This window comes from Bombus fervidus, chromosome 11 (genome assembly GCF_041682495.2).
Source record: "Bombus fervidus isolate BK054 chromosome 11, iyBomFerv1, whole genome shotgun sequence".
NCBI lineage: Eukaryota > Metazoa > Arthropoda > Insecta > Hymenoptera > Apidae > Bombus > Bombus fervidus.
In genome coordinates, this window is record NC_091527.1 from 4,830,950 (window position 1) to 4,857,604 (window position 26,655).

At 36.5% G+C, this 26,655-nt stretch overlaps 1 protein-coding gene across 14 annotated transcripts in view; it reads right to left on the reverse strand.

Annotated features, from left to right (window-relative positions):
* Mtd (TLD domain-containing protein mustard) overlaps positions 1-26,655 on the reverse strand; it is a 302,520-nt gene that overhangs the window by 140,604 nt on the left and 135,261 nt on the right. For 5 of the 14 annotated variants that reach the window (XM_072013249.1, XM_072013254.1, XM_072013253.1 and 2 more), the window contains exon 1: positions 307-2,439. The exons of 6 other annotated variants lie outside the window; for them this stretch is intronic. In XM_072013249.1, the coding sequence (XP_071869350.1) occupies positions 307-893 (587 nt within the window). In that variant the 5' untranslated portion in view covers positions 894-2,439. Of the gene's footprint in view, positions 1-306; positions 2,441-26,655 lie in introns of those variants that run through there. 3 more of the 14 variants (XM_072013251.1, XM_072013247.1, XM_072013255.1) reach the window with 2 other exon arrangements.

Below are 26,655 nucleotides of genomic sequence, written 5' to 3' on the forward strand. Positions count from 1 at the left end.
TACGAAACTTCAGCCGGCCAACCGTACAACGTTTGACGAGAGTTGGTCGGTTTTACTTTATGTCTATGTTTTTATCCGCGTTGCAACTCGACCGAGCAATTTCGTTTAAGTAAAAGCGATTTACTTGGAGAGGCAACTTTTAAATACAGCGCCTTACGAAAAGATAAAACGACGCGGTCCAATAACAAAGAGAAAGACAAAAGACGACGATGGCGTATAGTTATTGACGTCCAAGAATTTCACAAGAAGCATCGATCTTTAAAAGACGCAAAGTAGAATAGCAGCGGAACGCGAACTAATAAATACCTGGTGACGGAGTCAGGTACGAATATGTTCCACCAGGAAGGCCTCTTCTGTCTGGCTTGCGTGTAAAGTCCATCGGTGCTTGCGATCTGTGTCGGGACACCAGCAATCCCTTTCCTCCTTTTGCGATCGAGTTTCGGCGGCCTGGCCAGGATATGCCATGACTTTCTGCGAGCCTTTTTGTTCTCGACGTCCGCCTGTATTCTTCTCTCGTTCTCCAGTAGCTCTTGGTTCTCTTCGAGCAGATCCTGCGACACGTAGAAAACCGAGCACCTTCTGCCACCCTCGCTGGCGCGCCTTTTCTCCTTCTGCACTTGTTTCGCATTTTCCTTCTCCTCGACAACGCTATCGCGTCTCGTTCTATGAAATAGACTGTCCCTTCGCGCCTTCAGATCCTCCAGCACGCTGTGCCGTCTGCCTTTATTGTCGCGTAAAATAGCGTTCGAGTCCCTTCTACCAACAGCGCCGATAAGTTTCGCGAATGATGACTCTTTCTCCACTATCGAAGGAATCGAATTAGTCGACGCGTATTTGGCGGCCGAGTGGCCGTTGTTCTGCGGCTCGTTGCTGATGTACATCTTGCTTTCCATGCTACGTATCGATCGAGATCTTCGAAACGCGTATCCACGTTTCCACTGTATTGCTGATATACTAAATCAACAACACCGAAACACCCGCGACCACTATACTAAACAATGAAGACGAGGAAAAACCATCAGGAAACTGTCGCGATGCACTGCACACTTAATCACCCGAGATCCGCGATCATTTTCCCGGTGGTTCGCAAGGGAAATACGGAAGGCATGAGTCGCGTACCGTTAAGGCGCGATCGGCATTATTCCGTCGCCGGTGAAAGCAGCCACGACGGCGTACCGAGTGACCGCCTTTTCACTCCTCGTGAAACGTGCTATCGGCACGAATACGCGCGTATCCAACGAACGCGACCGAACCACGAACCTATATATATATATGTATATATCGTATCGACCGGACCTGTCCACAGATACGTGTATACAAACCGGGAACAGCTCAAGCGCGAGATCCACCAACAGATCGTTGACCCAAGAGAATCGTGAGCGCGGAACCAGCCAACGGTGGTCGACCGACTACCTTCCACCTCGCGCGCGTCTTTTGCTCGCACGCATTTGTTTCTCTATTTTCTGGTAAGTCGAGAAGAGAGCTCTGGTTGGAAACTCGTTCGCCGCGTTTCTACGTTTCGGAACGTCAACCGAATCAACCTTTACCTCGTCCTCGAGCCGTCAAAGGTGGCGCGGTGTGTGATTCGTGTTGTAACAACTTACAACCGAGAGATTGTATTTGGAGCAACTCGGAACGAATTCGATAACGGTTCCTCGCAGTGAACAAAGCGAATCTGTCTGGTTCAACGAGAGAACGAGAACGAAGAGACGAGTCTCGTTTGCTGCGAAGCCAATTTCCTAGCGACTTCGAATCGTTTCCACGATTTCCATGCAGGAATTACGACCAAGCTTCGCTGTTGCTAGCGTCTTCTTCTTTGGGCAGTGGAACGCTTGCAGGTGAACGACTCGACTTTTCGATAGCGTTCAGCCCAAAGCGGTGTTTCTTTCGTCGTTTGATACGCTGGTAACGACGGGGAATCGAGGCTGGCCCGCTGAGACCGCCGATGTCGGCCACAATCCGCACACTCGTCCTTTCTTGTCGTCGTAACACCGACGTGACGTTGTCGCGATGCCGACACGTATACACACACGGGCCAAAATCGAGATTCGTTTATTACGAGAGAGGGAGAGAGAGAGAACACACGTGACACGCGCAATCTTCAGCAAATTAATACGTAGGTTTGACGAAACGAAATTCGACGACGATATAACAGGATACACAGCGTCTCGTGTTAAGAAGAGAGAGAGAGACGCACAACCGGCGGAAAAACAGGCGACTTTCTCTCGCCTCCTCTTTTTTTCTCTTGTTTCTTTCTTCGCAACTTTATTGTAATGCGTCTCGATTTTGCGCGCACGTGCGCACCTGATCTGCTTACACTCCACGACGATAGCCGGTTTTTGATAAACCGAGTTATCGGGCTACACAGTTGACAGTGGTACACACACGCCGAATCGACAGGCCGTCACGAGAATCGAGTATCGCAGCGACTAAGCGAGAACGAAGCCGACTGCTTGTATTTATACACGTCGAGGCACTCGGCCGAGACTGTCTCTTCGGGCGCATCCCCCACCTCCCGTGCCCGAGTACCCAACAAGAAGAAACACGCATCCAAGACACACGACTTTACGCTCTTCGTTAATAGTTTACAAACAATCTTTTTTTTTTCTTCCTTAATTCTCTCCATACCGTCTCACATGCGTCTGAAATAATTGCGCGATTGAAGGAAGGCGGCGATCGTACGAAACGCGTACTCGCAAGATGGAGGACTTTAAGGTCCGCGGCACCGTAAATGGGAAACGCTGGAACCGGGGCATGTGTTTCACATTGCAACTATCAGCGTGAGCAAACGAGCAATTCGTAATTTGTCGTAATAATTTTTCTAGATTTATTACGACGATAATTTCAGAGCGAATTTTAGTGAAGTGCTTACATGTATCGATAAACGTGTGTTTTTTAAACTTGTAACTGATCAATACGTGCTGATACGATCGATTGATTGAAAAATCATTCGAACTTCTTTGTACGCTTTCTTTTCTAAGAATCTAATACGCTCGAAAGTGTTTCTTTTTTTTTTTGTTTGCGTTTGGAGTGAAAACAATAAATCGCAGATTTCATTTGAACGAAGTTGTTTCGTTATTTGTAAATGTTCTCATCATCATTATGTTTTTTTTTTTTTTTTTAATAGGAAGAATTCAGAAAGAATTCGAAATTTTCATCTTTTTTCTTATATCAGAGTGGAAAATGTGAATCGTAGATTGATTTTTTAAATCGAGATGAACATTCATGCAACACGTTGACGACTATAATAATGTCTACTTGCAGCTTACTAATAAAGATAATCGCGATTGAAAATACTTTGAACAACTTGGAATCAATATAATATAATATGTTCATGAATATATATATACACATATATAATATGTATGTATATCTCGTTCATTTCTGTCTTACATTCATACGATTCGTAGTTTTCAATCGTTTTATTAATTGTTTAAACAAACGTTTAATTGTTCATCGAGTAATATATTATCGAGAAGCCCGTGTAAACGAATCAACAATGCGGTGAGTCTTAAGTAAATAAGTATCAATGTGCCTCGATTCAGTATATTTAAAGAACACACAAACACGGATAATTATCGCATGTAACTAAACGACGATGGAAACTAGTATCGTCGGTGTTCGTAAAAAGCAATAAATAATCGTAAATAAGCTGAATTTCAGAAAAATTTCAGGATACTAATGCATCGAATTTCCAGCTCCAGAAATTATCCTAACTAAATTATTCTTCGCTTTGCATCAATATTTCTAACATGCTATATTTCTTATACATTTATTCTTATAAATATCTTTGTATTTATTAAAACTTTTATTCAGACTATTAAGAAACAAAATGGAGAGTATTTTTCGTCGAACAAAATCACTTTGTCTCGTCTGATCATGAGTCCCTGTAAACGTGAAAATCTTTACGCGTATACGGGAGAGAATAATCCAATCTTTGGCGAAATAAATTTCTGAGAAGCATATTCGTACGTCGCGTATCTCGAGTTGCGATAAAGATTCTCATTGATAACGATGACAAACACCTTCTCGAGTTTTTCCTTCTTTCTCTCTATTTCTCTCTTTCTCTCTTTGATTAACTGCTTTTCATAGACAAAATGCATACAGTGAGAAATAGTCTGATTCTTCTCAGACGAAAACACAGAAAATTATCACGGCAAAACAGCTTTCAAATGATCTAGCAATCGTAACTCATTTCATAATCCACGTCTAACTATTCGTCACGTCTGAATCGACGAGCCTCGGTTACCTAACCGCTGTTGCCGGCGCACAGATTAATTTTGTTGTGGAGCGTTATGGAGTCTGTGCACTCGAAACTGCGTGCAATTAGCTGGTTTGTATGTCGGGAAGTTTCCAATGTAGCCTCGTTTATGTTTTAACGAGTTCTATAATAATTCGAATCGCTTGCAAGTTCGTAGTAAAATTTTCATCTTTCGTATATTACGATTCGAAGAAATAGTAATTGATAATAGAAGCGAAGCAGCAAATCTTTCGATCCACTAAAATTCGATTATCGAGAATTTATTTTAAAAATGAGAAATAATAGTTACCGTAGTCAGTATTGTCGATTCGTATCTTTATGAAACGAAATCTAAGTAAAAATTTGTTCTAGTTGTTAATTTATAATTTTATTTCTAAATATTATAAAGAATCTCATTTTAGATATTTCGAATGTTCTACGTATTCTGTGTAATTTCATGTAATTTAAATTCTCCACAAAAGCATGAACATCAGCGGTCTAATTGTAGCCCCTTTTTTATCTCGAAACTTCAGCTTCTACACACGTCCAAGCCAAATTCGATTATGTCAGTCGCGATATATTTCGTTCGTACGATTCAGGATCATGTCGCGAGATACTTTTTCGTCGCGATACAACTTTGACCCAACTGCTGGAAACGACCGAATGAGTCGAACTTTAAACTGCGCCACAATCGAAGACTACAACTATATCATTTGTGTAAATTGACTTTATACGGATCGAACATACACCATCAGGTGTCTTGCTACGTTTTCGTGAATATTTGAAATTAATCCAATTATGACAAAAATTTCAAATTAATTTAATTTCAAGTTAAAACGAAGAATTCACAATCGTTAGCGAAAATATACATTATTGTGCAATTTCAGCGATTAGAATTTTTCTTCTTACATTATGTAATTCTTCATATGTCATTTTTGCTTTGATTTCTTTGTTGCTAGTGTTATGTTCTAGTCGTGCATAATTCTAATGTTATATACATATATAAACATGTCTGTTTTTCCCGTTTAGCGTTTAGAGATCGCTTCGAGAAACTCGGCTGACCGAGTGAGATTATGGTCGTCCGTAGAGGGACAGAGAAAGAAAGAGAGTTAATTGGGTGAATCGAATTAAGAGCCAGGCAGTATTTTCATCGTTGCAATTCTCTAATTAGTCGCGTACGAATTGACCAATTGTTTCCACCGGTTTGCACGTCCGCCTCTCGTTAATCTCGCGAGTCTGCGTTCGAAAGAGCAATCGCAAGATTTCACACAAAATCGCCTTCTGTAAAATCAGACGCGTTCCGATATAAGCGAAAATGGTGAACGAATAATTGACACAACGCACGTGAAATATTCCTCAACAACGTTGTCGTACAGAAATCTAGGAAATCGACGAATTCTTCGATCGGATTGACTTAAATAAAAACGATAACGTGGCTAAATTCGCTAATTCACCAATTAATCGAGCCGATAACTACGCCACGTAGTTTTGCGTGCAAAATTTCCGCGAACACAATTAAAAGAAGTAGAATTATAACGAGTTATAACATTGTCTGTTTTATACATTTTTGCGTACTATATGCATTCTGTACGTTTCTTGTATCGTCAAATTTCGCATAAATGCACAAAAGTTCGCAGCCTGCTAATGCCACCGATAGAATACCAATATTCCGTGAGAAAACGCAAAATATGCCTATTGGCAAATATCAACAAAGAAAAATTCTCCAAAACGTGGAAGATCGCTTACGAATCCGCTCTAGCGTAATAATCACAATATCAAGAAAAATGGCAAACCATCGATATTCAACAACTCACGATAACGATGATCTTTGAGCAAAATTATTCTCGAACAAAGCGAAGGAGAGGAGAAAAATGTCCTCGCTTGGCAGAGAGCAATTTCAAAGGAACGGTGATTTTATGCATCGAGGAAAAAACGAGCGTCTCTGCTAACGACCTTATCAGTCAACTGCTTATCACCGACCTCACGTAGCCGAGGACAGGTTTATGACTCGACTACTGCAATTGCGAACAAGTCTATCTCCGTTACCTCAAACGGTTCCCCTTTTCTTCGTACCACTTTCCTGCGGCATTTCTTGTTTAGCGAAGAGCCACAACGGCAAGAACAAAGCGGGCAACAGCGGTGCAAGCAGAGGCACGATTTTCGTCACTACGAATCGAACATAGTTTGGCCGCTATTTCGTGATCGCAGAACGAGATTCGAGGCACGCGTGTCGGCGAACAAACAGCTCTGATTCGATTCCATGCGAGTTTCTTCCACGTCGACGCCGCGTAGAATCGTCGAAAGGCCGGATCGATGGGCAAATAATCTCGTTTCGTGTCTCTGCGTTTGCTCCATTTCATTTAGCATTAAGTTTTCTCGTTCGAATTACTGATAAGATTAGTAGCTAATTCAATATACGATTACAGCTAACTACGATTGATGCAAATTTCTCACGAATAGAGAACAAAAAAATTGGGTTGTAACAAAAATTCGTTCTGTTTTCGTCTGTATTTTCAAGCGGAGAGCACAGGATAAATACAGGCTCAGTGGCGGTAAAAAGAGAGATTAAAATTGATCAGTGTGAACTTTAGGATGAAAAGTTGCTCGCATATTGGTAACAGATTATCTATTCTCTGGTATAATATGTACATTATGCTTATTCGTTCAATGTATTTCGTAAAATTATTATTATTACTATTATTTGTCATCCGTGCACGGATGACACACTTTGATACAAAGGGAAAAAGTATATAGTAACATGAATGGTAATGGCAACAGGTCATAAGTGACGCGGGAGCATCGATGAATTACTTACCTACTGCATTTCTAATATTTTTCTTGACAGCACGCGACTCGCAAAAGAGGTCTAATCGATGGTCGAGTAAATTAGCATGTTTGCAATCGCGATTAACGCAACTGGTATGAGCATATTACGACGTCCTTTTTCATTTGTTTTTTCAATCGACGTTTAAATTTCCCATAAAAAACATAAACATCAGCAGTCGTTTAATTAGGTCCTAAACGCTCGTTCAGTAGACTTTACGATCCGGTCTGATACTAACGCGTTTAGGATAAACGATTATGCAGGCGAATCGCGCGATTCCACGATTACCACTAGTTACATCGAGTTGTTCTATCGGGAACGACACGCGATATCGACCGTACAATCGCACAGCAAATTGCCTGTGCACGATAATGCTCGGAGAAATAACTAAAACACCGTTCTCGGTGCATCGACGTAAAAATAAAAATCAACGAGAGAATCGCGTTTCGCAAGAGCCGAACGTATATAACTGAGAGAGAGAGAGAGAGAGAGAGAGAGAGAGAGAGAGAGAGAGAGAGAGAGAGAGAAAGAGAAAGAGAGAGGAAAAAAAAGAACACGAATCAAAATTCGACTATCCTCGATTTAACTGCGGCCAATTTCCAGCTGAAAACCATCTCTTAGCGATCATGAAAATTACCGGTTACCCGAATGACCCTGCGTGACGAGTGTTGGGATTCAAGTATACTATAACTCACGGAAATATGCCACCATTTGTTGGGAACTTTTATAAACGTATTACGTGTGTTATATTTGGAACATTTTGGAATTTCGTTGGCGCTATAATGACCCAGAACCATCATGATTATATCGGTAAGATTTTGGAGAATACAGGATGTCTAGTGCAGGTCTATATTTCGCAAAAATCACAAAAAGATTTAGATTTGTCGATTACCTGTTATAGTAATCAGCCTCGATGCTCACTATTATTATGTTATGAAATATCCAAGTACTTACGGTTTGAGTATTAAGTATTAGTACCAGATACCAAGTATTAAGTACAAAATATTAGGACACATACTCGTTACATTTATTAAAAGTCTCGAGCAAATTTTAATTCCTTTAGTGTTTTACATTATGAGGTACATACGATGTGAACGAAAATTACGGATTTATAATAAAGCAACTAAAGACATCCGATTTATACCACGTGATATTTAGCATATATATTGTATTATACATTCTATATATAATATAATATAATATAAACGAAAGTGGAGTGTAGTTACAATGCAGATTTTAACACAGATTTAATTTAGACAGTATAAATTTTTGAAAGCTGCAAATACTCATTCTGGATTGAACCAGCTACAGAGATTAAATGCTCTGCAACATTATCGTACGAATCATTATAATGTTGCGAGTAATATTCAGGCCTAATCGAGCGAACCTTTAATGCTGTCTTTGATCTGAATTTGTGAGTACACGTCGGACTTAGTTCCATCGCTGGAATCACTGGAACGAATTCACGTTTAATCGACATTGAAGGACGTCGAGAATTTTGTTACGCAAACGTACCTATATATATAAATAAATGAAATTTTCTTGGACGAAGAAAAGTCGGGCCGAGATAATTGTTAGGCTGAAAAGCAGAAATCGAGCGCACCTTTGGTACGCAACTTTCACTCGCGTCTCGACGCGTACCAAGACGCGAACAAAAACGACTAGTCGCACGAACCTTTACCCAATCTGGCTTCTGATTGTTTCTGTAAGACACGATTTATACGAGACACGAGGTTTTTTGGGAGGAGATTTCACGAGAATCAAAGCGACCAGATGATCTGGGGACGAGAGGTTATCTTGGTGATATTAGGTTGACGTAAACGAATTATGGTTGTCTCAGTTGATATCGTAACGAAGGTTCTGTTTTCAAGCTTGCTGTGATCAAAAGAAATATTAAAATTTGTCATTATCATTGGCATTATCGTATTTGATGACATTTTGTCTGATTATTAAAAATAATAGGAGGAAATTCAGGTCAAGACGATTTTTCGACTCGATGCACGGAGTCATTTTACAATAATAGAGTGAAATATATTACATTGCTAATATTATTACATAATATAATAATATTACATTATTAGTATAGAATTCTAGCTACTTATTAGCTAGATTAATTTTTAATTAATTTTCAATAGCGTTTTCTTGTAATAGTAGACATAATCTATTTTATTAACGATAGAGAAAAATATGAATTTATTTAAAAGTTACATATTAATTAGACTAGTATACATTTATCGTATCAAATTTTAATCAGCACATTTTTCTCGCAGTGCTACGAGCCTAACAGCAAACGATCTTCGAAAATGCTCAGTTATTTAAAGTGAATTATGCAAAATTAGTAAGATGAGCTATTCCAACTGACTAAAGCAAAAAACTTTAGGAAATTGATGAATAAAATCGTACGATCTAGCAGACGTACCATTAACAATCCTTTCATCATTAAAATCTATTATTAAAATCTACAATTCACTTTGAACCTCATTTACAAACTTACTATACTTAGTAGCAGCAAACGACAGTAATCCATTGTCTATTATTCCGGAAGTTACGTAGAAAACTTCGTGAAAACATCAGAATGGTCACAATCGAAACCAGACTTCCTTTCATCCGTTCATTGAAATTTGAAAAATCATCTAGCACGAATATACCGTGTTGATTCAGGCTCGAAAGTAACACGCTGATTGCGAGAAACAATAAAAATCGTTCATAAAACATTTCTCGAAATCGAAAGTTCGTATGTTTCGCATTTCAACGAATTCTTACATTTCTTTTTCTCGTCACGAGAATTTTTGTTGACACGTTCCACAACATCGGATAGCCTACGATAAATGCCAGAGATGAAAGAGACGTTTCGTCCGAAAGAAGCTGCAGTTCACAGAAATATAGCTTTTTGAAGCTAAATAGAGTAACTAAGGAAAATTTATTCGAAAGAGGTGCAGTGACGACGAATTAAATACAATCGCTATTTTTCTTTAATTAACCAGCAGCGAGGAAACTGGGTCGGTTGATGACTTAAGTGAAATTGAGTTCTACATTTTCTCTCTCTTTCAACTTCTTAATATTATTTCGAAGAAGCTTCAAACTATCCACTATTGACTTTACTAACAAACGAATAGTTGTACGAAGTAGTAAGAATAATAATAAAGAGACGTATGTCATTCAATGAAATTCATTGAAAACAGTAAAATGATCGAACTTGGGTATGAAGCAGCCACGTTGCTCACGCAATGCGAAGAAATATGTTCATCTGTAACTTTCTTAATTTCGTTACTCCAGTCGGTTCGATTTCAAGTTTGCCTGAAAATTGTTCATTTTGCTACCGCGAAAGTGGCGTGAACGCATTTGCTTTCATATTCACGGAAAAGTATTTGTTGGAACAGGATATGAAATTGGAATGACTAAAACGCGCCGAAAGACGCTAGAAATGAAAAGGCACTGAAGCAATTAAAAGCAGAAAACACGTTAATGGAATTAATGAAAGAAGCACAATATTTTCATTGAATTTTTGATTCCGTGGTCCTCTTCTGCATCCGTTTGGCCATACACACGATATACAGCACGTACAACAAAAAATATCCTTATTTGTCGAATTGAAGTTAAACTACGTTGATTGTAATGACCCGACGATGACCCACGTCGAGCACAGAAAAGGCATTAATCAAAGAGCACGCGTTGGCCAATCGTTTTGTGGATCGTTGTCCAAACCAATCGATAGTTTAATCTTTATTTACGGCTAACGTGAATAGAAGCTTAACTGGTTTTCCGTCACGTGACGTTTGCGAGGCTTCGTGGAAAGAGGCGGACGTCTAGCGCGTAAATTCATCGCGATAAGCCATGAAAAAAGAATTTCGAAGCGGTGGTCGTCGTGCGAAAGATAAGCTGGCTCGACAAGGCTATTGCGAGATGAATTCGAACAGAAGATGTTCTACGTGACCAACCGCACATCTTCACCCGATGTTGTGAAAAATTAAATTTCTTCCTGCCAGGATATCTTTTTACGCGATAATATAATACTCTATTCACGCTCACGACTTATTTTGCTCCTGGATAAACCTAGTTTAGGAAAATCGACGAAAAACTGCTTTATCCCGATGAAACACGGAGTTCGGTCGATGGCGTACGTTTTTTTCTTTTTCGCTTTTCCTTTTAACTTCCGTTAGTTGGGAATGCAATGGATGGTGGTTCGTTTGATGGACGCGTATTTATTATTTTTAACAAAAGTTATCAACCAATTTCCATCTTAGAAGCCAAATCGATCAACTCGATGAATGAAAACGTACAGTAAAATGACAGTTACAAATATTAGGTTTGAAAATTCTTCTTGGAATTTCCAATTATTTAAGACCCGGATAAGACTTGTTTGTTTAGACGTTGAATACAAATCTGTGACAGGCTCGTGTACTCTGGTTGACAAGGAGTCATTTTAATCATCCTAATTCTTCACGTGTGAAAAGGGCTTAAGGTGCTTCGAGCTTAGGAAGCTCTTTCGTAAAAGATTTCGAATCCACAGCTGATAAATAGACGAATTTAAAGTATTTTGCTGTTGAGAATTTTCTCGTCCATAGACACGTGTCTTAGCGACTTTGCAAAAAATTAGATTCGATTTAATCAAGCGTGGAACAGGCTTAAGCAAGCTCCTTTCCCGGCGTGGGCATAAAACCGAGAACGAAGGTTTACCAAGGGTCATTAAGCACCGTTTCTACACGAACGACATTCTCGTTTCTGGCAGTAAACGTCGACTAGAAATTGTTCAGAGAGTAGTTGTTTAGAAATTTCGCTGTTGATTCGAAATTCTAACGGCTTGGGCCGAGCAACGAGGATCGACGTGGCAACGTTACGGTAAATTTACCGAGTAACCGGCAATGGGAAAACTTGCGACCATAAAAATGACGTTGACGGCTATCCTACTTCCAGAATCAACCAGTCTACGTAGGAACTCGACTGGACACAAAGTATTATCTAGCGCTGGTAATTGTTGCAGACGCTTCGAAACCTGATGGACGTTCATTTCGAAACTCAGATTTACGACGCGTACCATTACAGTAAGCTTGTAATAAAGATCATATCAATCATTCTGTCAGGTGTATAAAAAGATCCGTGTGATTTTAGTTCACCACCGTGGCCGCTGTTACGGACCAACAGCATTCTTATTTTTAGAAATTGAAACGTTTTCAATCACTGCGGTATTCTCTCTTCGCGCACAAGAAAAGAATTTTCCATTAAAAAAAAAAAAAAAAAAAAAAAAAAGGAAGAAAATGTGAAACTGCTCTATGTTTTTTAAATATCCTTATAAATCTTTCTTTTTACGTCGATCGAGATATAATCGAGATTCTAAATTGAAGAGATTTTTTCAAGCATAATATCATATAGTTTAAAGAAAAAAGGTACATAATAACGTTGTTCGAAAGACAATAAGGTGATTTCAGTCTTTTACGAAGAAAATATGCTTCCGAGAGTTTCATTATGCTAATGGATTCTTTACTTAGCACCAACGAGCTTGAAACTTATTTGAAACGTTTTATACTTAAACTGATAATCTATTACAGTCGGCCCAAACATCGTGATACACTTCCCGTGCAGTTTCCTGCATCTGCACGACTATTTCTTGATGAAAAATGCATTTGATCTACTTTTCCATTCAGTCGGAACCGGCGTAGCGCATCTTCGTGAGATGTTTGTATTGGTCTAACTGGCCAATAAATTTCGAGGAAATCATCGGAAGATGGGAAAATCGACGTAAAGAACCGAGTGGAATCGTAAGTTGTCGTGAAACGAGGATTTATCGCCTCATGGAACGATAAAGCGTCAGTTGGTCGTGTAATATATGTGCGTACAGGCAGATGCTACTGTGAAGTTTCACGAGCATCGTTGTGACTCGAAAGAAAGAGGAGGAAAAGGTGCATCGAACGACGATCGAATCCGATCGAAAGCCGATTGATCCGTTGCGCAATTAGACACGGCGTGGTGGTTGCACGAACACGGTGAAAGTCGTCGACCGATAAAAACGAAATTGTTTCATCCTATAATATCTCTCGACTTTGTAACGTGATACGATACATTCGAATTAAATTGCACGAGCTCGTGACACATAATGAATCATGATGAGCTTTTATAATACTCGGAAATCGAAATAATCTCGCAATTTGTACAACTTTTAAGTTACCGAAATACCAACGAAAATAATCAATTTGTGATCCTTCGTAGATTTTTCTGAGTTTTCCAACGATACTGCGACAAAATTCAATTTAATGTGGTCAAATTGACAATTGCGAAAGTAACTAGTTTATAGTCTTCCAGAGAAATTTAAAAACATAATATATAGCGGTGTTTTCTTTTAAGATTTACATGAATTTTTGTGAAGTATATAGATAAAAGCTGGCTTTTTCCTCCGCGTTATATAACTCTTCATATATCTTTGTGTTGAATTTTTTGATACTAGTCATACGCTTTATCTATTATATATATAATCGAAAAATAAAAATTAATTTTGTCACGATCATCGGAACTGCCGATAGACACTTAAGAATAAGAATGGTTTAAAGTTTAAAGTATTTTTATCTGACGAGTCAATTGGAGATTAATTTGAGCGCACGTGATGGTGCAAGATGCATAGTGACTAGAATAATCGAACAATTAGCCTTCATCTATCGTCAGACTCTTTTAGACTCTTTTCTTCTTAGTTTAAGCAAGTGAAGAAACAATCTGCTGCTTTCTTATTTACATTTAATTTAACAACATTTCAAATGACTGCTAGCTCAGCTGCAAATTAGTTTTGCCTTCGGTTTGATCATAATCAAAACATTAGTCGTGTTATGTATGTCGAATATAATTTTTCTCGGGAAGTTATCGGAAATTTCTTATTTTGATCAGATTCGTTTGATTAAGACCCTCTTCGCCAATGACATTATATCATCGATCATCTTAATTACATCGATCCTAATCTTTACAAACACAGATATAATAGGATTTACGTTTAATAAAAATAACGCGATACATTGTAGAAGACAAACAGCTCTTAGATAAGTCAATTATTACATTCCTAATCTAGACAATTGAAATCATCAATTTCAGTTTGTTAAAGACTCCATTCTGTACGACGAAATCCAGCAAGAAGTCGAAGCGACAAGAAAGAAGAAAAAATAAATCATCGATTAAGAAGTTAAGAGTTCCGAAGGTTATCGTGAAATAATTAAGAAAATTAATTTTCCAGGGTGAAATATCTCTGTTATCGAGTATTCACGCGTATTGGTAGCAAGATTGAAGATCAACCGGAGTCTACGTGGATTTTCCTCTTTTGTCGCTGCTCAAAAAACAGAAGCTCCGATTGAACGAGAGCGCATTGCCATAAAAAAAGTAGAAAATACTTGGGAAATATCATGTATCGAGCAAACAACAATCGCGAAAGAATTAAGGATGCGATTCACAGTAAACGCTAGACGGAAAGCTGATAATCTTCTGCTTGAAAAATAAAAGCCGATTAATCGGTCGAGCTGTCGTTATCGCGTATCTCGCACGATCTTACAGATATTTTCAGTAACAGTAAAAAAAAAAAAAAAGAATTTACTAAGAACTCGTGACATCGAGCAAGCGAAAACAAAACCTGATGTTTTAATCCAACGAATTCAATGCCGAAAGCGATCTTCGATCATGTTAATCATCGCCAGATGCGAATCATCAGTTATGAATCGTATCAAGTAAATGAACTGTCTATAACAGCTATGTAAATACAAGAAAAAAATAATATTTTGAATGTTACGTGTTAATTTGTGTCACATTCTTGTAAAGAAATAAAATAGTCGAACTCGAAGATGGTATCTCGCTGGGGTTAGCCAACCACATGTTATTTAACAATTAAGTTAGAAAAATTTACCAAATGTCCAGCTGAACAAACTGTAAAGTACAAATTAAATAATAATAAAAAAAACTTTCTTGCAACGAATGAACTTACGGGAGTAACTTGTTTCGTTTGAGAAATTCGACAATAAGGGCGGATTTTTATGTGACTATGCGAAACTTGAAGATACAAAAATACGCAGAAAATATATAAAATATTCCAAATGGAATATCACAGTTTGCAATTGATGAAACAATTTTCCATGTGAATTCTCCTATTTTAATTGTGGCCATAAAAATATAAAACTGTACAAACATAAGCAATTGATAAATAAAATAAATGCATTTACTTTCTGTAAAATTATCCTTGAATTGCAGCGTGCTCTTCTTTAAAAACCAATTTCTGAGAAATGTATCCCTGCCATTAATAAATGATATTATTAAAAAGAAGATAGTTCTACTTAAAAAAAAAAAAAAAACTATGATCCTAAAAGATTTGATAATGGACAAAAAAGAATTTTCCTATAAAAATTCAATCTCGAAAGGGTCGATCGAACGTGCGTCATCGAACAGCTTGAAAACGAATTGACTTGTTACACCATGTGTACCATAATAAGAAGGCCCTTAACTTCTTTCCTGTCGAATTTTTATGTTGGGTCACAGACACCTTCTAAATTATAATAGCGTCACGCGTCCGTTTCAACATATAATTTGACGTGTTTCACCATTCAGGGCCTTCCCCTTATTTGTCTAACGCCATTATCGAATTCCTTGTATCAATTCATACAACGTAAACACACATCGACATGCATACGTTGTATCGCAAATAAGAAAGCGTTGTTTGTACGCGCTAGATTTACAAACGTACAAAATGTTATGCGTATTTTTTTAATCAAGTGCGGAATAAATTAATAAAAATATAGATACTGTTATAAAAATGTAGATACTGTTGACGTTTCATATTTACGGTAGTCGTGTTGCTTTGTATTTGGAATTGTAAAGCAGAACGATACTGTCTCTTATCAGAAACTTATCGTAGAATTATATGTAGATGGCACCATTTTGGAATAACTTTTACAAGTTTTTAAACACCAAAGTGTTTGCTATACGTTTTACAATTGCAAACCAAATTTGCAGTCGAATAGTTCGTGGCTTTTAAATAATTTAGATAGGAAAGTAAGATGTTAATCGATGTAGATCTGTTTGAAGATTCCAATTAGTTGATTTTAATTTTATTTGCATTAATTTATTATACGACTATTCACTATTAATAATTTACCGATTAACCTGATTCTTGGTTATTACGATGTTATATTTCTCAGCATCGACGAGCTGACAGTTATTTGAAATCTGATAAAATCGCAAAACTCGAAAGTCGTTGAAGTGATAAAAAGTTCGAAAATTCCTCTAATCCGTCGAAAATTTTAAGTACGTGCAAATAAAAGATTACAGTAGCAAATATCAGAGTTCAGAGTATTGCAAACGTCGCTCTTAATCATCGAAAAGTATTTAATCCAACCATTGCATACCGTCAGTCTGCGAATAAAGAAAAGATGGAAAAATCGCTATCGCCTGAAGAGGATTATACAAATATGTTGATTCACCTTTGTTTATTCTATATTTAATATTTCCCACGTTTAATCGATAAGTTCATGATCGATCGAAGAACTGTATATTTATTTATTTATCTCATCTACGATCTTTTATGGTCACTAGCGATCGTGACTAACAAAATACGTAAGAAGAATATAGAAATAGAAAACGAAGTGTAAAATACGATAAAACGAGGTATAAAGATAATTTATGGTATCTATACAATTACATAGTTCATATTCCATAACAATCTCGAAACGTGTATAATGTGACTTTTTCACGAATGAAAGAAATAAAAGCAAAGCTAATCGTATTTTAAGTTAAGCGAGTATTACAGAGAGAAAGAAAAATTAATTTCGAGATGTTTCTTCGTAGCAATCAAGTAGCACGCGCTCGTGCTTCTGAGTTATACTAATTCCCCTGATGCAGTCGGCTTTAACCGATGATTATTGCAGCGGGATTACCGGATCCAAATACTCGACGATAACATATTCACACGCGTGCATTTCGATACAAGTGAATCACGTGTCGTGACTCAGTACTCGCGAATGTTTCCCAGCAGATGCGAATTCGTATCCAGAACCTGTTCTTTTATCATTTCAGCTTCTGTTCGAGTAACTTCGTAAAACCCCTTTTTCTTAGGACACGAACATCATTCTTGTGAACAACTTGCCAGAAACAGGATGTACTTAAATTCGACTTAAACTGCTTTTCTTATCTTAAAAAAAAAAAAAAACAAAAGAAAGGAAAAAGAATATATCTTCTTCTCTCTCTTTCCTTTTTTCTTCTTTTATTAACACTAGAACTACCACACCGGTCAAATTGGCTGCTTTTACAATTTTATTTTAAAATTCCTACTTCATGTCATATTTTTGTAATGATGTAATGACATTCACAATGATATCTAAAAGAATTATATAATGAATTTCATTTTGTTTTTTATGTATTCAGACTGAAAAGAATTTTGTATCAAGGCTCCTTATACTAATACCAGTCGAGATGACTGGTATATCTCAAAGTGTTAAAGGGTCCTGTAATCTGTTTATCGAACCTCAATTAACCAGTTTCCTCGTTTTGTACAACTTCTCACACGTTTTTAAAATTTTTACTGCGTATCATTCAATATGATGATATCGGTTATCAGGAAAATTCCGGATCGATCGCTAGATCGCTGGATGCTAACACTAGAAATACCACGCCAGACGAAATGACTGGTCCTACAATTTCATAAATATGTCAATCCTCGTTTAGGGATCCCAAATGGATTAATAATACCAAAAATCTACTACATAACATGGAATTGCTTCTGTAGGAAAGTAATAAATCAATAAATATAAAAATATTCTATTATTACGTATTTTTTAACGACCAGCCACTTTGACTGATTTGGGTAGAAATAGCTTCGTGTTAACTATCGATAATTCTAGTGTTAATCTCTAACCAGCATATTGCGAGTGAGATTATTTACGAACAAGCTATAAATAAAAAAATAATCATCAAAGAGCTGGTTCAACAAAATTGATTTCTCAGTTTCAGAATAAAAATGGAAAACCTAACAATTTCACGAGAAGCAAATAACGTGGTCATCCCTTTCCTTTTTTTCTTCTTCTTTTTTTTTTTTGTTTTTTCGTTAAGAGTTTTACCTTCTTCGAGAAGAATTTTCTTTTTTCTTACGAAGAAAAAATCCAGAGTCTAGACTTCCTTCGATTTTTTCCCATTTTTTCCCAACAAATATCCTTCAATTTCATCCTTTACATTCGTGAAATTCAATTCGATTCTACGCAGAGCCGAGAAACTGATTAAACGGACTAAGCAGAAACGCGAAATCCGTATTCGAATTCAAACTAATGTTGCCGCTTAAAATTAAAAGGAAAATGTAGGGAATAAAATTGTAACGGTCTATTCTAAACGTTTCAATTGAACCATTACGCCAATTGCTGATTGTTGACTGTTTATTTCAATTGCGATCGACGATTGTCGTTTCACTTCCTATCAAGTCCTCTCATTATATAATTCGCTGCATTTCGTCTTGTCTCCATGCGTTGAGTATTATGTCGTGTCCGAAAAGAATCGATGGAAAAAAGGCAAACTGAGAGAAAGAGAGGGGGAGAAAGGGGCGAGGGAGAGAGGAAGAGGAAAGAAAGTGGCCGTTGTTCAACCTCGTTTTCGCTCGGTGCTTCTGCGTAAAGGTATCTCGACGGCGGAGAACAGGAGAGAGAAAAGACAAAAAGAAAAGTGCCACGAACGCGACTTTTCTACGGTGCTTCCAACGAAGGATTCCTCGTATAATGGAATGTCAAGTTGCATACGACAACAAAAAAAAAAGAGAAATAAAATAAAGCCACTAGGAAAAATAGTTGTACACTGCATTACCAGAGAACAAGCAAGACATTGTTTTTTTGTTCGTTCTCTGTCTTTTTTTTCCTTTTTTTCAGTTTCTTTGTTCTCCTTCCTGTAGTCTTTCTACTCTTCTAGTCTTTCTGTGGAAGAACGCAACGTCTTGTGGACTGTAAAAAGCATAACGATAAGATGGAGAGGTTAAAGTATTGGGAATATAAAGTGGCTTGTTAAGTGAAGTGGAAAAGATACTCGAAGACGCGAAGTATGCAACGCGCGTTGGTATGTGGATAAATGATCGTTTGTAGTTATCGGGGACGACTGAGGGGATAAGTGGTCGAAGTTTATCACGAGGGTTCGGGGAAATAAAGCGGAAAACCGGTCGCCGTAATATTTTTCGTGCGCTCTAATTCTGGAGCTTTTTTGGGGGCGTCGAGTTTCGGAAGAGAAATGACATGTGAACATTCGGCCCTGTAAATTTCAGAATTTTTATAGAATTTCTGCGTTCTTGAATATTCAAATTCTCAAATGGTGAAACTTTCGGGCATTCAAGTTTTCCAATCTTGCAATGTCCATAATTTGTTAATTCTTTAACTTGCAAACGCGTGAACATGTGACGGTCTTTGAATATTTCAATTCCCAAAATTCGAAAAGTCACAAGTGTTCTCAAATCTGCGAACTTTCGTCTTCTACCGATCTGTGCTCCAAATGTCCTACACCTGAGTGCTTCCAGTTTCAGACATAAATCAAATATACTGGTCAGCTTTCACTTTATTCGAAGCCCCTTTGCCATTTCTCATTCCTTCGTCTCGCTGAATCGTTCACAACGCCACGATGCACCAAAAGGAGCGCGATAATAACGGACAAATCAGTGTGCGTCGCTGTCGCAATTAAAATCCCATTTACCTGGAATTAAAACAGAAGGATCGCCTGTATAAGAAGCATCTCGAGTTTCCTGTATCCTTGTTCCAGTATCAAAGCGATTATTCCTCCACGGAAGCACTGTTGCATTGTGCTCGTCAACGATATATGTATGCCGAATTATTAACGTGCCCTAAATTCTTTGCTAATTATTATTGACCGATTGTTAATAAAAAAACAATGGTAGGAAAACTGAACAAGACGTAAAAGGGGAAAGTGTTGGCAACTTTCTTAAGGTTCGTAACCGTTTGATTAATACACGGTAGTAATCATTGCCACGAGAAGTTTCAACGACTTCAGCATTCTAAAATTAACCCCTGAATGTGTTACGTGTGGTGAGAGTGGAAATATTTTTGATCGATCTAACGACAGATTTACTTGTCCAGCATATGTGGCGTGGCGACTATGATGTTGCATTTCGAAACGAAAATTCAATCTTTCGTAACAGGGTGTACTATTTTTGAATAGTGTACTCAACATCGGATGAAATAGCGGGTGAAAAATCGGAATTTTGTGTTAATATAGGAAGTGTTCGAATTTTTAGAGAAACTTAGAATACGAGGAGATTAGAGAAGCTGGGAATTTGAGAATCTTAGAGTCAGCAGCTTAAGTTAGCAGCTTAGCATTTTAGCTGAGAAGCTTAGAATTTTAGAATTTCTATATTTTGGAATCTTCGAACCCTGAAATTCCAGAATTTTTGTGCTCAGGATTTTAAGAATCTTCAAATCTGAAAATTTGTGAATTTCAGAACCTTTAGAATATCCGAATCTTCAAATTTCGGAATTTTAGAATCTTGGAATTTTTGAACCCTGAAATTTTAGAATGTTGGTCCTCAAGGTTTTAGGAATCTTGGAACCTGAACATTTGAGTATCTCAGAATCTTTAGAATCTTCGAATCTGAAAATTTGTGAATCTCAGAATTTTTGGAATTTTCGAATCTCAACATTTGAGATTCTCAGAATCTTTAGAATCTTCGAATCTCAACATTTGAGAATCTCAGAATCTTGGAATCTTCGAATCTCAAGATTTGAGATTCTCAGAATCTTTAGAATCTTCGAATCTCAACATTTGAGATTCTCAGAATCTTTAGAATCTTCGAATCTAAAAATTTGGGATTCTCAGAATCTTTAGAATCTTCGAATCTAAAAATTTGTGAATCTCAGAATGTTTAGAATCTGCGAACCTTAAAAATTGAGAACTTGAATATCTTAGAATCTTAGAATCTTAGAACTTGAACCTGTGAGAATTTTAGAATCTCCGAATCTGGAAATTTGGGAATCTCAGAATTTTTGGAATTTTCGAATCTTAAAATTTTAGAATTTTAGTATCTTAGAATCTTAGAACCTAAAGATTTGAGATTCTCAGAATGTTTAGAATCTGGGAATCTTAAAAATTTAGAATTTGAATATCTTAGAATTTTAGAATTTTAGAAATTGAACCTGTGAGAATTTTAGAATCTCCGAATCTGGAAATTTGAGAATCTCAGAATCTTTAGAATCTTCGAATCTGAACATTTGAGAATCTCAGAATCTTTAGAATCTTCGAATCTCAACATTTGAGAATCTCAGAATCTTGGAATCTTCGAATCTCAACATTTGAGATTCTCAGAATCTTTAGAATCTTCGAATCTCAACATTTGAGATTCTCAGAATCTTTAGAATCTTCGAATCTAAAAATTTGGGATTCTCAGAATCTTTAGAATCTTCGAATCTGAAAATTTGTGAATCTCAGAATGTTTAGAATCTTCGAACCTTAAAAATTTAGAATTTGAATATCTTAGAATCTTAGAATCTTAGAACTTGAACCTGTGTAAATTTTAGAATCTCCGAATCTGAATATTTGAGAATCTCAGAATCTTGGAATCTTCGAATCTGAACATTTGAGATTCTCAGAATCTTTAGAATCTTCGAATCTGAAAATTTGTGAATCTCAGAATTTTTGGAATTTTCGAATCTTAAAATTTTAAAATTGTAATATCTTGGAATCTTAGAATCTGAAAATTTTAGAATTTTAGAATCCTAGAATCTTAAGATTTTATACAGAAATATATATTTTATTTATTACACTATACTTTAAATTCGAATGACTGCTTGTAAAGTATGATATATGAATAAACACTTGTTTTTCCATACGCGTTTCATTTTAATTCCTTTGATATAACTTTTACGTTGTAGCTAATATCTCCACTGTCAAAATACCATATCAGATAGCTACGTTCTTTCTAAATATATTTACCAAAATATATTTACCTCAGTTTGTCAATTAGTTTCGAAACCTGCAGAATCGCCTGGTTTACGTGCAAATAGCGTTTAACAGCGAAAAGCAGTTACTCAAAAGAGTCGAGGTCAAACTCGACTCTTGTTCAAATCAAACCTGCGAACTGTTCTAATAAAAATGAAAAGAGAAAAAGAATCGCGCTTCTGATGTTAAATTTACATCACAAGCCACGCACTTCTCGTTAAATAACAGTAACGTTTCCGTGAAAATTCATAAAAAATCCTGTCAAGTTTGTTTGCAGTTTCACGCCGCTATTTCTAAAGAATCGCCGCCGCTCGTCAAAGACGAATTTCACTCAACGAGCTTGGTGTCTGGAAACTTTCTTTATGTGCGTACGAACGTAGAGTCTCTCTTTCTTCTTTCATTCCCACAACTCGACGAAAGCGCAAATTTAAGCTACTATAATTTTGTGTAACTTAGAAGCCACTCGTTTCTTTACACTGTTGACCAACAAATTTTCGAGTCTCTTTTCTTCTATCAGAAAATTATATTAGGTTGTCCGAAAAGTTTCTTTCGTTTTATAAGGAAATAATAGACGCACAATGTCTTTTGTTTTATATTAGCTTATTGAATTATGCACGAACAGAGTAATAGAAATATAACGAAATGGATTATACCTAATTCAATAAAATAATATAAAACAGAAATTGTTGTTCATCTATTATTACCTTATGAAACGAAAGAAACTTTTCGGACAACCTAATAATTGCAGGTACTCAGATATATCGAATTTTGTTAATTTCATTATTAAACTTAAAAATATTGCTACAAATATGAAAAGTAATTTCAGTTGTCTGTATAAATCTTTGATTAAAGAAATATTCAAAGTGGCAGAACATTAACGTGTTCTTGTTTCACTGCATCGAATATACGTAACAATTTTTTTTTATTATTATTTAATTTGTACTGTACAATTTGTTCAGCTGGACATTTGGCAAATATTTTACAATTCACGAAATTTCTCTCTATTGTAGTGTACATCGTTTAAATTTTGCTTCATTTGTTGATTATTGTAGCACGGTAGTTTCCGTTTAAAACGTGTACATGTGTTTTATCAGCGTTCATAAACGACGTACTCTTTCCTCTATTCGATGGATTAAATTCCGATTACAGGAGTTTAATATGAAACTAATAGCGTTTCAATTACCGAAACAAATCACGACGTAACTAAAAAGCTGAGAAGTGGCGCGAATGCGACAGAATTAGCAGAAATACGCCGTGCCGAGGAAGCCGGAATCACAGTCATTAGAAAACAGAAACTTGAAAATTTTCCGAATCACGTACACTGCCCGATGCTGACAACAGCAGAGAAACTTTAAATACACCGAAGCAATGAAACGATTTCACAGCGATAAACACGACAATTATTGACGATTTTATGCAAATGCAAGTGACGAACGAAAATGATAACGAAGAGATAGCTGTTCACAAAGAAGCATTCGTGGCATTGGAAAATTAAGTTCGATGGTTCGAAGTACAAAAAGAATGCAAGTTACGTTGAATGTAAGTTACATTGAAAGAATTACGTAATGTAGCAGCGAAAAAGATACGGCCACAAATATTTAAAGAAGCTATCGATTAATCCTAATCTGTATTTGAATAAATGAAACCTCATATGGGGAAAGCGATTATTTTATCATCCGAAAATTCCATTCCAAACAGTTTTGTCTTCCAATTAAAATGCAGGCTCTGCTGTACCTGACTAATTTATCTACAATGTAGCACGATAATAATTTATTTACCTTTCAAATGGAAGCGTAGAATCGCAATCAATTAGAATTATTTCTCTTCCAAGCAAACATAATTTTCATTATGGAAGATTAATCGTCGCGCCGGAATGTCAAAGCGATTCTAATTTGCGAGTCGCGTGAATGAAACCGGCGAACACGTTCAGAACGTTGCACCGGTTCAGCAGGATATTTGCATCGCGAAACAATTATGCTCTTATAATTACAAATAGAATGAAACCCGTGCTACCTAATGAATATTCAAGTCGATTATCCTGTGCAGAACGTTTAAACCGAGAAAAGCGAACGTCATTTAAGCGACCAACTCCCAACATTGTGAAAAGATTTTTTTTCTTTATTTTTTATACTTTGATCAACTCTATACGAAGAATATTCTGATTATAACATCGTAAAAAATCCTATACGCTTTAATTTATCGAAATTCTGCTGTTAATTTTTCGAATTAACGTGCAATATCTTTCATGAACCTTCTGATTCGAAGTTAAAATATCTTTAAATATCCACGTTATTACAAGCCTGAATATTTAAATCGTTATTTGAAACAAACTAATGATTCAGTACACTGATAGCGAAAACAATGTCGATCAGTGTTACAGATCTGCTGCTTCGATCGAAACTAACGATACTATGATATATAAATGGAAAGGCCATTGTCTAGACACGTTGGATTTAACACGTTAGCACGCGCGTTAAATCCAGAAATGTGTATTATTGAAACTATCGCGACGAACGACTAAAGGAAGTGTCAGATCGAGATCTCTAATTAACTATTTAAAATAGACATGCTTAATTAACAACTTGCGGTAGTGCGCGTAAATGGAAAACAGCTGTTCATGTCCGATCCATAATCGGCAAATAAGGTCGATCGGTTGCACGAGTTGCAGGAATTTTAAAATATCGAACACACCTTCCCGGATGTCGATAAATATCGTCAGGTTGCCACTGAACAGGATGAATTCAACCCATCGATCTTAAACCCTTCTTCCTTGCAATTATCTTACTTCGACAAAACTTCGGCAAAGTAACTTTACCGAATGACGTTGCGTTTCGACTGTATATCCTAACACGTATTTTCTCCATACTAATACTAAAACTATCACATCAGTCAAATTGACTGCTTTTACAATTTTATTTTAAAATTCCTACTTCATGTTATATTTTTTCCCGCAACCATAACTAAAAGAATAATATAATGAATTTTATTGTGTTTTTCATGCATTCGAACTCAAAATAATTTTGTATTAAAACTACTTATATCAATACCAGTCGAGATGACTGATATTTGTCAAAGTGTAAAAGGATGCTGCAATCTGTTTATCGAATCCCAATTAACCAGTTTCCTCGTTTTGTACAACTTGCCACACGTTTTTAAAATTTTTACTGCGTATCATTCAATATGACGATATCAGTTATCAGGAAAATTCCGGATCGATCGCTAGATCGCTGGATGCTAACACTAAAAATACCACTAAAAATACCAGCAGTGGAAATGATTGGTTCTGCAATTTCATAAATATGTCAACCCTCGTTTAGGGATCCCAGATGGATTAATAATACCAAAAATGTACCACATAACATGGAATTCCTTCCGTAATAAAGTAATAAAAATAATAACATATTAAATAAATTAAGTTAGTAAATGAGTGGTAAAAAGTAATAAATCAATAAATATAAAAATATTCTATCATTGCGTATTTTTTCAAAACCGGTCACTTTGACTGGTTTTGACTTAGTGTTAGTAGCTTCGTGTTAACTATCGGTAGTTCTAGTGCTAATCGATCGCCGCTATGTTTCACTACCGGAGAAAGCTCGAAAAAGTTCCAAAACGCTTCCTTCGAGACATCACAAAGTTCGGTGGCTGAGCGATATACTTTGATCTGAATTCAGCAACAAAATTTATACTAATTGTAGGATACTAATTATGCACGAGACAATGACGAAACTTGTTCATTTCTCGTTTGAGTTGCAGGGGTCTTTGAAAAAACAGGGTGGAAAAATGCCGAACAGCGCGATGGCGCTTGTCCTAATCGATTGCGAAGAGAAACAAGCGGTGCATAGCGCTCGTCATATTTGTTATTTTATAAAATACATCTGTATTATTATATATGTGTACCATTAATTTATAAATATTTCAAGTTTTCTTTAATAAAAATTATTGAGAAGATAACAATGACATACAAAATACCGTCAGTCGTTTAAAATGTAAACGGCGCGATCGCGCTGCTTGCGACTCAAATGGTAAATTCATCTTTCTGATTTTTCTGATTAAAATAAAAGCAAACTCGATGTAGTTTAATTGATATGAATATGCAACGGACGAAAGAAGATAAGTCGATGTCATTGAATAAGCAAACACGTTACAGGTTCTATCGCGTTTGGTTTGGTCCTGTTTTATGGTCCGCAAGAATCTCTCACAGCTACATTGGTAAAAGTTTTATTCGATAAAGATTGAGAATAAAAAGGTTCCGTTGTTGCATTAACATTGTCTAACCTATATGTTCCTTTACTTTCTTTTTATCAACCCGAGTCTCGCACCTCTTTCCTTTTCATTCGCGCTGTCTTTTTCTGAGTTCGGCGAAATGACAATGTATTACATACAATCCAGTCCTTTGATGGTCCAAGAGTCCAAGATATTGGCACGTACCTTTATTTTCCAATGGAGCGTTGTTTTTTTTTTTTTTTTTTATCAAATCCTGGACATTTCATTTTTATAGTATTTACAAATGTTTGCAACTATATGAAAAAGCTACTAAGTAATACGAGACGTAAATCCAAATAACGTGAAATTTAATGTAACTGAAAATTTAATCTGCGATCTTCACTTCCGCAGCGAGCAAGCACGATAAATTATACATCATTTAAAATCATCCAGTTTTGCCAAG